At 38.6% G+C, this 12,435-nt stretch overlaps 1 protein-coding gene across 3 annotated transcripts in view; it reads left to right on the plus strand.

Moving 5' to 3' along the window:
- Nucleotides 1-12,435, plus strand: part of SNF4Agamma (SNF4/AMP-activated protein kinase gamma subunit) — a 260,410-nt gene that overhangs the window by 37,150 nt on the left and 210,825 nt on the right. For 2 of the 3 annotated variants that reach the window (XM_033467829.2, XM_033467828.2), the window contains exons 2-3: nt 9,559-10,302; nt 12,343-12,387. In XM_033467829.2, the coding sequence (XP_033323720.2) occupies nt 9,567-10,302; nt 12,343-12,387 (781 nt within the window). In that variant the 5' untranslated portion in view covers nt 9,559-9,566. The remainder of the gene's footprint in view (nt 1-9,558; nt 10,303-12,342; nt 12,388-12,435) is intronic. The other variant, XM_033467830.2, reaches the window with a different exon arrangement.

A 12,435-nucleotide genomic window follows, 5' to 3' on the forward strand; every position in this document is an offset into this window, starting at 1 on the left:
CAACCCGCCGCTTCGTTCACGAGTTATTAACGAAACACAGCGACCAATGAGAGGCGAGCTCGAGCAGGCGTGTGGCGGCCGAGCCAACGAGCGCTCGGAGCCCAGTTCCGCTGATTGGCTCGACCGCCTCGCGCCAGCTAATCTCGCCTCCCATTGGTCGCGGTTTTTCGTTAATAACTCGTAAACGAAGCTTCGTACAACATTTTCGCTAAGGAAAAAGTTGCTTCAAATGATCTTAGGAACCCCTCATTTCCCGCTTGTACAATAATTTTGGAACGCAGTGTATGTGTGCTTGAAATATATACCTGTGCGTTCATTAACGCTTCGGCAAGATATTGGTAAGATTCGAGATCAGGAAATCGAACTTTCAGAGGAGCGAATGCGTCGGTAATGAAAATTATGGAAACGTGCAGGTGTTGGTAGTTAAATGTGATCGAAATTCCGTGATTCTTAGCTACGGTTATGTTTCGCGAAGGCCCGCAATAGTGCGCGCGATGCTTGAACTTACAGAGTAGTTCACGTCGAAGAATTTATTTACTCTACGTTCTTATCACAAGTATGTACTCTTGTGTTTGCGTAATGATTGAATTATATTTCAGATGTATAACGATCGTGTAATTCATAAGTGTCTCCAGAGTGTTATATTCTCATTATTATTTATTGTATACCGACGATACAACCAATTATTATTATTATTAACAGAGGCACAAATAGAATTGTACGAAGATAACGACAGAGTAAAAAAGAACATATCAACAAAAGCAAGAAAAAATGTATATGCGACAATTAACAGAGTCGAACAATGATTCTTATCGCGACCGACTAGAAAAATTGCAATCTGCGTAAAGAGTCCGTGGTAATTCTTCTTCTGAAGTGAAAAAAAACGTGGCTGGTAACGTCGTCCGACGTTGCGAAATTCCTCCGTTGCATTTATTTTTTTTTCCAACGCGATTGAATCGTATCGGTCCGTGATTAGTTTGTGCGCGACGACCGCGGAACGATTAGATCATGCATCTTGATGGACTAATGACGGATAATAGCGCATAATGTCGGTTATCTTATCGTCTACACTGGACTATTCGTTATCTGTCCGACGATAGATAAAATTATTCCAATGTAAACTGTCGAAAATAAACGGGGACTACGGCGACTTCGTTCGAATGCGTTAATCGCGTGAGTTGCAATACGACGGCCGCGGGGGCTTTGTCAACACGCGAACGTGCGATAAACGCGGACAGGCATCGAGAAAAGTTCCCTCCGTTCCAGATGGTAACGTAATGGCCGTTAATAGACGAAACACGTAAGTTTCCTATTCGATTCTGACCGATGTCAGACGCCGAGGGCCGCCGAGGCTCCCACAAAATGGCACAGAAATAAATACGGATCGGATGCGAGGCGTGTAATGAACGCTCTATTTTCGGCGCTGGATTGATTACGACACGTAACGATCAGTCATATACATACATACATACGTACATACATACATACATACATACATAGATACAGTTCGCTCCATAATTTTCGAAGGATATTAATAATACAACGTTAATAAACGGACATTCGAAATAGAATACCATTGTACCAGAAAAAAAAAATCATGCACACACACACACACGGTGTTGTTTCTATAAATACGGAACGGAACGGATTGTTCCGCGGGATTTTGACGAGCTTCGGTGGTCGCGTTAAATTAAAACGATCGTTGTGTAAATGCGCCGGGCAATTCAATCAGAGAAAGGTGGGTGCTGATGTATCTCTCGGGCAAGAATACATCTTTCGCGCCTGTGTGTGGGTGGGTGAACGCTTTGAACGCGAACGCCTTTTGTATCCTCGCCGGAGCAGAGACGATTTTGTTGGCGGGCAGACCTGTTGCTCCTTTGACGGTAAAAGTCGAATTGCCCGGATCGTTTTCGAACCGAAATACAGTAATGTATTCGACGCCCTAATCGACGCTCAGATTATTGCACAAAAACGGACTATTTGGGAAGAGGAGATATACCATTATTCGAGACATGCAGCTCGTTTTTATAGTTGTTGACAATCGGTAACTATAAAAATGAGTCGCAAGGCTCGAACAATCGTATCTTCTCTTCTAAAATTGTCCATTTTTGTGGACAAGCTTAAGGAAAATTAGGGAGAATTTACTGTTTAACGCTGTGGCGATACAAATAAACGTAATTAAACGTAAATTTCTTCAGTCTCATAGACTAAATACTTGTTAACTAAATTATTTTGTTTAGAAATATTTAGCTCTCTCGATCCGCTATTTTTTTCACATACAGTAAATTCTCCCTAATTTCCCTTCAGCTTGGAAACAAAAATGGACGATTTGGGAAGAGTAAATACGATTGTTCGAGTATTGCGGGGCTCGTTTTTATAATTACCGACTGTCGACAACTATAAAATGTTAATCTAAAACTATGGAACTATAAAACTATCGAACTATAAAACTATAAAACTATAGAACTATAGAGCTATAACTACAGAACTATAACTATAGAACTATAACTATAGAACTATAAAACTATAGGACCATAAAACTATAGAACTATAAAATTATAGAACTATAACTATAGAACTATAGAACTATAACTATAGAATACTTACTGTATATACAGTAATGTCTCTCTAATTGACGCTCAGATTATTGACATAACCTTGGCAATTTAGGAAAAGGAGACACGATTATTCGAGCCTTGCGATTCGTTTTTATAATTAATAATAATAATATATATATATATATATGTAATATAGTTATATCAATATTATTTATTATATATATTAATTTTATTATTATTATATTATTATTAATTTATATATTAATATATATTTATATATATATTATATTATATATAATAATTATATATCTCCTGTTGCCAAATTGTCCATTACTGGGGACAATCTGAGCGTCAATTAGAGAGACATTACTGTATACATCGATTTCTCCGACGAATCGATCGCCGCGACATTCGCTTCGATCCGTACATTTTATCGTTCGAATTACTCACGCCGGTCTCTCTCCTTTATGTAGTACTTATCTAAAACAATATTGAAGTCGTAAGAGGACGTCGAGATTAGATAATAAAATTAAATCAATTTTTGTCGGCCGATGTTCGCGGTAATTACTGAAAAATAATTTATCGGAATCGCACTGTTTTCTTTTCGATCCACGCGATCTCTTATTCTAATATTTCCGAGGAATTGTTCGGCTCGTTCGCACGGAAATCAGTCGGTCGCGTATTGATACATCGAGGATCAGGCAAACGCTATCAAAGTTCATCGACTTAACCTTAAGCACGATTATGTTCCCTCGCGGAGTTATCGATTTGGCGACTTCGATTCGAAAACAACGCTTTCATAGAAATTGTTCGAACCGAATCAACATTCTCGTTTGTTCAGCATCTTATCACAGATTGTTTCTGGCGCGCACACACACCCGCGCGCGAAAATACGAGCATAAAATCAGCAACAGGATGACGATAAAAGTGTGCAATACTCGTCCAAGCCACGCATTTTTCAGATATTTAACCCTTTGCACTCGAGCGGTGACTCTGAGGCCTAAATAGAGAGACTAAAATGAGACTAAAATTGAGACTAAAATTGAGACTAAAATGAGACTAAAATTGAGACTAAAATTGAGACTAAAATGAGACTAAAATGAGACTAAAATTGAGACTAAAATGAGATTAAAATGAGACTAAAATTGAGACTAAAATGAGACTAAAATGAGACTAAAATTGAGACTAAAATGAGATTAAAATGAGACTAAAATTGAGACTAAAATGAGACTAAAATGAGACTAAAATTGAGACTAAAATTGAGACTAAAATGAGACTAAAATGAGACTAAAATTGAGACTAAAAAATTGTTGTACCACGTTCCAAGATAATTTTTATATTATCAAAGTTTAGATATAAAAAGTTATTAATAGCCTAACTGTTGTACGAGTCGCAAGAGACTAAATTTCATATGCATAAAATGCACTTTGTCATGTGAAATGGAAATACCGTGAGTCAAAAAAATTAATTTAGATTCACAGTTAAAATGGCTTCGAGTGCGAAGGGTTAAAATTCGCTCGTCCGAAATCACCCCTTTTCTCCAATGTTCCATTTTTTCTCTGCTGTCTTCGTGCGATCGCACAGAAAATTTGTTCAGATTTTCAGACCAGTTTTACGATTATTTCTCGCGATTACTTTCACGAAGGGGTGAAACGTCGCCGCTTCGAATTCGCCGATGTCTTTGTTTAACCCTTTCGCTACGGGCGGATTCTCCATCGCGGTACTTCTGCTGAACAGAGCGCTGCGACATCACTGCACGCTACGCGACGGCGATCGTCAGCGGAAGTCGGTACTCCGCGGCGGTCGGCGGAGAACCTAAGCTGTTTGAATTGAATGAATTTTTCGAACGAAAAAATTTTTCTCCGAAGGGTATTTATAAATAAAGGGTATTCCAGGGTATTTTATAACGTCTTAGCATGCGCTCTTTAATTTACAGTATGAGAGGAAATAACATTATGCAATATAATGCATCTTATGGAAAGCCACTATAGTGGTCCGTAGTACCTCAGTGGCACCAAATGGAAAGCCACTATAGTGGTCCGTAGTACCTCAGTGGCATCATATGGAAAGCCACTATAGTGGTCCGTAGTACCTCAGTGGCATCATATGGAAAGCCACTATAGTGGTCCGTAGTACCTCGGTGGCATCTTATGGAGGGCCATAGTGGCCCGTAGTACCTCAGTGACATCTTATGGAGGGCCACTATAGTGGTCCGTAGTACCTCAGTGGCACCAAATGGAAAGCCACTATAGTGGTCCGTAGTACCTCAGTGGCATCATATGGAAAGCCACTATAGTGGTCCGTAGTACCTCAGTGGCATCATATGGAAAGCCACTATAGTGGTCCGTAGTACCTCGGTGGCATCTTATGGAGGGCCATAGTGGCCCGTAGTACCTCAGTGACATCTTATGGAGGGCCACTATAGTGGTCCGTAGTACCTCAGTGGCACCAAATGGAAAGCCACTATAGTGGTCCGTAGTACCTCAGTGGCACCATATGGAAAGCCACTATAGTGGTCCGTAGTACCTCGGTGGCATCTTATGGAGGGCCATAGTGGCCCGTAGTACCTCAGTGACATCTTATGGAGGGCCACTATAGTGGTCCGTAGTACCTCAGTGGCACCAAATGGAAAGCCACTATAGTGGTCCGTAGTACCTCAGTGGCACCATATGGAAAGCCACTATAGTGGTCCGTAGTACCTCAGTGGCATCATATGGAAAGCCACTATAGTGGTCCGTAGTACCTCGGTGGCATCTTATGGAGGGCCATAGTGGTCCGTAGTACCTCAGTGGCACCAAATGGAAAGCCACTATAGTGGTCCGTAGTACCTCAGTGGCACCAAATGGAAAGCCACTATAGTGGTCCGTAGTAGCGAAAGGGTTAAGCTCCCCGCTTATGCGTTTCCGTCTACCCTAATTTTTCAATCTCGCATCCAGAAGTTTATTTCGCAGATCGCCAAGCGTTCCGGCGGCATTAAGGTCGCACGGAGAAAGAAACGGCGTGGCAAAGGGGTTAATGGGCGACGACGTGGGTCACCGTGAACCGAGCAGGGAAGTTGAATCCCGACGAAACGCGATTGTCTTTTAAGCCGGGAAGATGATTTACGCTCGCCGTTTGTGTCGTGCATTAGAAAAGATCGACTCGCCGCTGCTCTGTAATGTATATATCTAAAGGGGAACTTGCTATACAGACAAACGTTTCCACGGTTACGAAATAGAGGGCGTACTTACCGCAATGCGCCAGTGACGTGTTCACGTATGCAACAAGGCGCGTTCCGCGGCTTCTTGAAAAAACGCAGGCGACGAGGCGGGACACGCGGAACATTTTTTGGAACACGCTCAACTGTCCCGGGGATCGCGATATTTTATCGCGGCGAGAAATACGCTGCTTCTTCGCGAATCAATCGCGTCTCGCGAGCATCGCGCGGTTCTTGCGGCTTTCATGCGGGCTGATTCGGTCCGACGCGAGAATTTGTTTTCTTTGTTTCTTTTTTTTTCATCGTTTTATAGCAATTCATCGAAAATATGTTTACGCACGGTTACGTTTATTTTGTATGCTCGAGGATGAACTATATTGGACGAGCATTTTTCGATCGATGAAATTATAGGAACTGTTATTATAGAAAAATTATATTTAATTGATATTATTATAGAAATTACGGAAACTAAATTATAGAAATTATAGAAATAGTAGAAAACAAATATAGAAAGATGATGATGATAAAATTATATTTAATTGATATTATTATAGAAATTATAGAAACTAAATTATAGAAATTATAGAAATAATAGAGAACAAATATAGAAAGATGATGATGATGATAAAACTATATTTAATTAATATTATTATAGAAATTACAGAAACTAAATTATAGAAATTATAGAAATATATAATAGAGAACAAATATAGAAAGATGATGATGATCAAATTATATTTAATTAATATTATTATAGAAATTATAGAAACTAAATTATGAAAATTATAGAAATAATAGAGAACAAACATAGAAAGATGATGATGATCAAATTATATTTAATTAATATTATTATAGAATTAATAGAAAATAAAAATATAGAAATAATAGAAAATAAATATAGAAAGATGATGATGATCAAATTATATTTAATTAATATTATTATAGAAATTATAGAAATAATAGAAAACAAATATAGAAAGACGATGATGATGATAATAATTATAAAGTTCTTATTGAAAATAATGTTTGCCACGTCCGCGGTCTCCGATAGTAAATGCGCTTGGGTGACTTAAAAGTTAAAGGAAGACTTAAAAGAATTTCGGAGTTAAACTGTACAAGAAGATTATAGTTGCATAGCTATAATGCGTCCGCAAGGTGAACCACGTGAGTTGCGTCACTGATCGCGAGATAGTTTCGGTGTTCGTGGATATTGTTTGTAAAATAGTGGTATACAATTATACGTTCTTTTTAATATTTTATTATACGTTCTATAAATATCGAAGTATATTTTTTATGGTACCTAAACCGGCTTCGAGACAAATGATTTTGATTCTGTATATTTTCACTTTCACTGATAAATCTGCGTTCGCCATTGTTAAAACATTTATTGATACCATAAAGACATTTATCTGTACACTATGGCAGAATAAATTTTTGTATTATTATATATTTACTTAAATATACGATATAAACATAATAACATTGATTTGGTTATTACTAGACAGCGGATCTTTCCGCAAATTTGCATTTCTCATAGTTAATTTACAGCCGACTAAAATAACCGAAAAATTCGTTTCGTTAACCAAAAGATCCCTTACGATGGAAACAAGATAAATACATTGTTAATTTCTCAACTTTACATTATTAATTCATCAACCACGAATTTTTGGCGCTTTGAAATTTGCGCATGCAATAAATACGTATAGATAAGTGCATAAAGTCCAGTCATAATTTCATTCTGCAAAGGCTTCTCCGAACGAGCCCGTTTATTACGTCAATGACGACAGCTGAAAGGACAGAGGTCCGAACGCGATCGACGTCGAAAACGTGCACAAATATAAACTTTGGGGGAAAGTACAAAGACGAACGGGACCACTGACTTGCGAGCACATTATTGGCTCTAATCAATCGAATCGCAGGTTATTTTTACTCGCTTTTTTTCGGAGCTCCACTTATCCCCGGCCTGATGGTCGCGCGTCGTCTCGCGCGCGGCCGCTGAAAAAAGTCGACGTTTACACGCCGTGAGGATCCCGAAAGCGTCTTGGGCGATCGTTTCGACGCTTCCCGAGATCGTCCGCGCAACGGCGACACGATCGTGCAATGAATAGTCAAGCAGCCTCCTTATAGTCGTCGTTAACCGTCTCGAAGGAGGTCTTTCATTCACAAGAAAAAGGGATTTCTTTCGCGTGCTTCACGCGGCGACCTTAAGCCACGAACACTATTCCCAGGAACCATTTTCCGCACGAAGTTCGCCTCCTGCTGCGGCTCGCCTCCGCCTGAAGTTCGATCGTGTCGGATTCGCTGTAATATAGAACGCTAATTATAGGAAGTAGTTGATCGCAAACAAAGCCGCGGATCGAATTTTCGCTAAGGAAAAAATTACTTCAAATGACCTTAGCAACCCTCCACATTTTTGGGACACCCTGTATACGTTAATCCGATTTTTGCTATAAATTTCCATACAAATCTTATAATTTTTAATAATTATATAAAATTTTTATTGAAATAAAATCCTGAAATTAAAATTTAAAATTAGATTAAAATAAATGTAAAATTAAAATGAATTTAAAATTAAAATAAATGTAAAATTGAAACAAATGTAAAATTAAAATAAATGTAAAATAAAAATAAACTTAAAATTAAAATAAAATTTTATATATATATCAATTATTTTTATAAATTCTTTGAGTTCCCTGTAAATTTAAATTTAAAATAAATATAATAAATAAATTTAAATTTAAAATAAAATTTCCCTGTAAATTTAAATATAAAATTTATAATAGTCGTGCAATGCCTTCACGCAATATATTATTTGAAGAAAATGCATTCATCAATCTTTTGACTCACGAATGTAATTATTCAAATTGCTTGCGTATAGATCAGAGAATTACCATTTTAGTCAGAGATTATTCTTTTCCTCTGACAGCGTTTAGATCTTTATCAAAGCATGGATAAAAATGACTGTTTTAGTGCTAGATTACAATGCAGACTTAACTAACTTTCCATAGTTGCCGATTAATCGACTACAATAAAAACGAAACGCGACGCTCGAAATCAAGCAATCGTATCACCACTGTCCAAATTGTCCATTTTCGTTTACAAGCTGAAGGACAATTGGAGAGAATTTACAATACTTATGTCCCTGTTGCCACAAGCAATGTCGCAGTCGTCGAAATGAATTTTCCCGTAATTGTCCCGTAACGCGATAAACGTATCAAGTCGAAGATCTCAGTTTCCCGGAAAATTCAGTCGCGGCGTCGGTAAACACACCGTGTTTAACAAAACAATGTGCCACGCTGTACGCCCGACAGAAAATGGTAGCCCGGTAGAATCTTGTTTAATTTAACCCTCTGCACTCGAAGCTATTTCAACTGTAAATATAAAATCAATTTTCTCACTTATAAAATAAAAATACTATTATATTATATTATATTATTATATTATAATATAATAATATATATATTATTATTATTATTATTGTATATATATATATATATATATATATATATATATATATATATATATATATAATCTTGTTTAATTTAGCCCTCTGCACTCGAAGCTATTTCAACTGTAAATATAAAATCAATATTCTCACTTATAAAATAAAAATACTACTATATTATATTATATTATATATATTATTATATTATATAATACTATATAGTCCACCGGTCCTTGGTCCACCGGTTTCACGAGTCTATTATCTCGGCTATTATAACGACGAGAGACGCGCTCCGTCCAGTCGCGAAAGCCGACGTTAACGAAGCCGAAGACTAAGAGAGATGCCTCGATATTTTTCAGATACCTCGATGGAGAGTGCCGGTGGTGACAAGCAGAACGAGTCGGACGAGTGCGATGTGATCGGGAACAATCAGCGCGTGAGCAAGATGACCGGCCAAGGGGACACGAACGCGAAGATCGGCAGGGGCCTCGGCAAGGGTATCGGCAAGGGCCTCGGGAAGGAGGAGTCCCTGAAGAACCTGAAGAATCTGGAGAACATCGAGCAGAATGACGAGGACACCGCGAACAAATTGTCGAAGTCCGGGTCCCAGGACGACGAGGAGGAGGAGGAGCGGGACGAGGACGAGGGCAAGGGGTCCGACGAGGAGAACAAGGAGGAGAAGACCGACGGGAAAAAGGACGAGGAGTCGTCCAGCAGCACCACGTCCACAAGCACTTCCGACGACGAATCTGAAACCAGTTCGGACGATAAGACCGAGGCGTCGAAGACCGAGCAGACCAAGACCGTAGAACCGGAAACCAAAAAGGAGGATCAGAGCAAGAACGACGACACCACCGACGACAGCGACATCGAGGATGACTTGATCTCGGCTATCAATTACAACACCATTACCTCGCTGGCCGCGCTCAAGGACATGCTGCAGTCCTCCGGGGAGAACTCGGACGGCGTGGACAGCTTCTTTCATCATTACTTTCTGTCGCATGTGAACAGGCTGCCCTCCAGGAACCAAACACACAGTCCTTATCCCTGGGGTAGAAGGCTGTCCGAGTGCAGGGAGGAGGACGAGTACGAGACCGAGGAAGGTCAGTGGACGCCCACGCGACGCTTTCTTTCTCTTACGCAATCCCCGTTCGTTTGGAAACGGTTATGAAGTTGCGGAACGACGGTCGCGATGCGCAGAGTTAGCGGAGCCAGTTCCTCTGGGCTAAACAATTACAGTAATATGTCTCTTTAATTGGCGCTCAGATTGTGCACAGAAATGGAGAATTTGGGAAGAGGAGATGCGATTATACGAGCCTTGCGGTTTGGTTTTACGAATTGTCAACAATTATAAAAACGACACGCAAGGCTCGAATAATCTAATATAAATAATAAATAAGCTCGAAATATATAAATTATAAATAATATAAATAATAAATAAGCTCGAATAATATCTCCTCTTTCCAAATTGTCCATTTTTGTGCACAGTAAGGGAGACATTATTGTACTGTGCCTTTCGTTCATTTTCAAGCGTAATTATCTTCATATTTATGGAATAAGATATTATATTCTTTCATTTAAATTTAATTCATTCATTTGTTGAAATGAAATGGGTAAAATATGGAAGTCCTTAGAATATCACAGAAATTATTTCAATATTTTTGGTGCAAATTTTTTTGGTTCAATTAAATAAATCGTCCTAGTAAACTATCAGAATGTTAATTGTGTTGGTAAAGCACGCATATAATTATGATAAACAAAGCAGTGACTATTTATTTTAATTTTCGTTTTTAGTTACAATTTTAGTAGGTTATTTAACACAGTAACTGGCTCCAGAACTTTCGTTTTTCTTTTCTCCTAATATTGAAAGAAGATTTCACTTTTAAGTTCTTAAAAAATGCTAATTATGTTGCTAAAATTATTTTTGCTAGCGAGAACTCCCGAAGATCATAGGCACACAGTAACTGGCTCCAGAACTTTCGTTTTTCTTTTCTCCTAATATTGAAATAAGACTTCACCCTTAAGTTCTTGACAAATGTTAATTATATTACTAAAATTGTTTTTGGTAGCGAAAACTCCCGAAGTCCGCCAACAGGGCACAGTAATTGGCTCCTCTGTCCTAGAGACGACGATCTTTGACGATATTTTATAGGCACCTCTAATGTACAATAATTCACCTTTGGGGTCGTGTCCCCGCTATCTCAGCAGAGTCTTGCGATGTTACAGAGGAAATTTTATTTTCCCTCGCTAACGTTTTAGGACACTCGCCAGTACTGTCACAAGACGTCATCGAATCGCTCGCAATTAGATACCCTTCGAATAATCGAAGATCATTTCGACCATATCTTTCATTTAGAAACCGATTTCGTCTGGAGAACATTTTTGAATCTGCCGTTTATCGGACCATAATTTCCTCAGTCGAGGATTTCATTACTGATACGTTCCTGGTGTTTTCACGCGCGCCCTTCACAGTTCGATTTCGTATTGGTTCAGCCGGTGTTCCGCGACATTTGTTGTTACTCTTCTATCGACTGAACGCCATTTACGAGCTCCTCGAACACATTGTTGTTAGTTCACTGTTATTCTCCTTCCGACTTCTAAATGCATATTTCTCTGTCGATTGTTGCTTTTACGTACTCTTCTAATGAATTTTAGGAATGATCGCGTTCCAAGTATCAAAATTTGGTTATATTTAGATCGAACACATTGTTGTTAGTTCACTGTTATTCTCTTTCCGACTTCTAAATGCATATTTCTCTGTCGATTGTTGCTTTTACGTGCTCTTCTAATGAATTTCAGGAATGATCGCGTTCCAAGTATCAAAATTTGGTTATATTTAGATCGAACACATTGTTGTTAGCTCACTGTTATTCTCCTTCCGACTTCTAAATGCATATTTCTCTGTCGGTTGTTGCTTTTACGTGCTCTTCTAATGAATTTTAGGAATGATCGCGTTCCAAGTATCAAAATTTGGTTATATTTAGATCGAACACATTGTTGTTAGTTCACTGTTATTCTCTTTCCGACTTCTAAATGCATATTTCTCTGTCGATTGTTGCTTTTACGTGCTCTTCTAATGAATTTCAGGAATGATCGCGTTCCAAGTATCGAAATTTGGTTTCATTTAGATTGAATTTTTGCAGCCCTCCACCCATTAGTTTGGGGCTGGCAATGGCGTCCGGATAAAGGTAAAGTCCCACAATATTTTTTCTCAAACAATTTATCTATGGCTACTC

Source organism: Megalopta genalis, chromosome 4 (assembly GCF_051020955.1).
Source record: "Megalopta genalis isolate 19385.01 chromosome 4, iyMegGena1_principal, whole genome shotgun sequence".
NCBI lineage: Eukaryota > Metazoa > Arthropoda > Insecta > Hymenoptera > Halictidae > Megalopta > Megalopta genalis.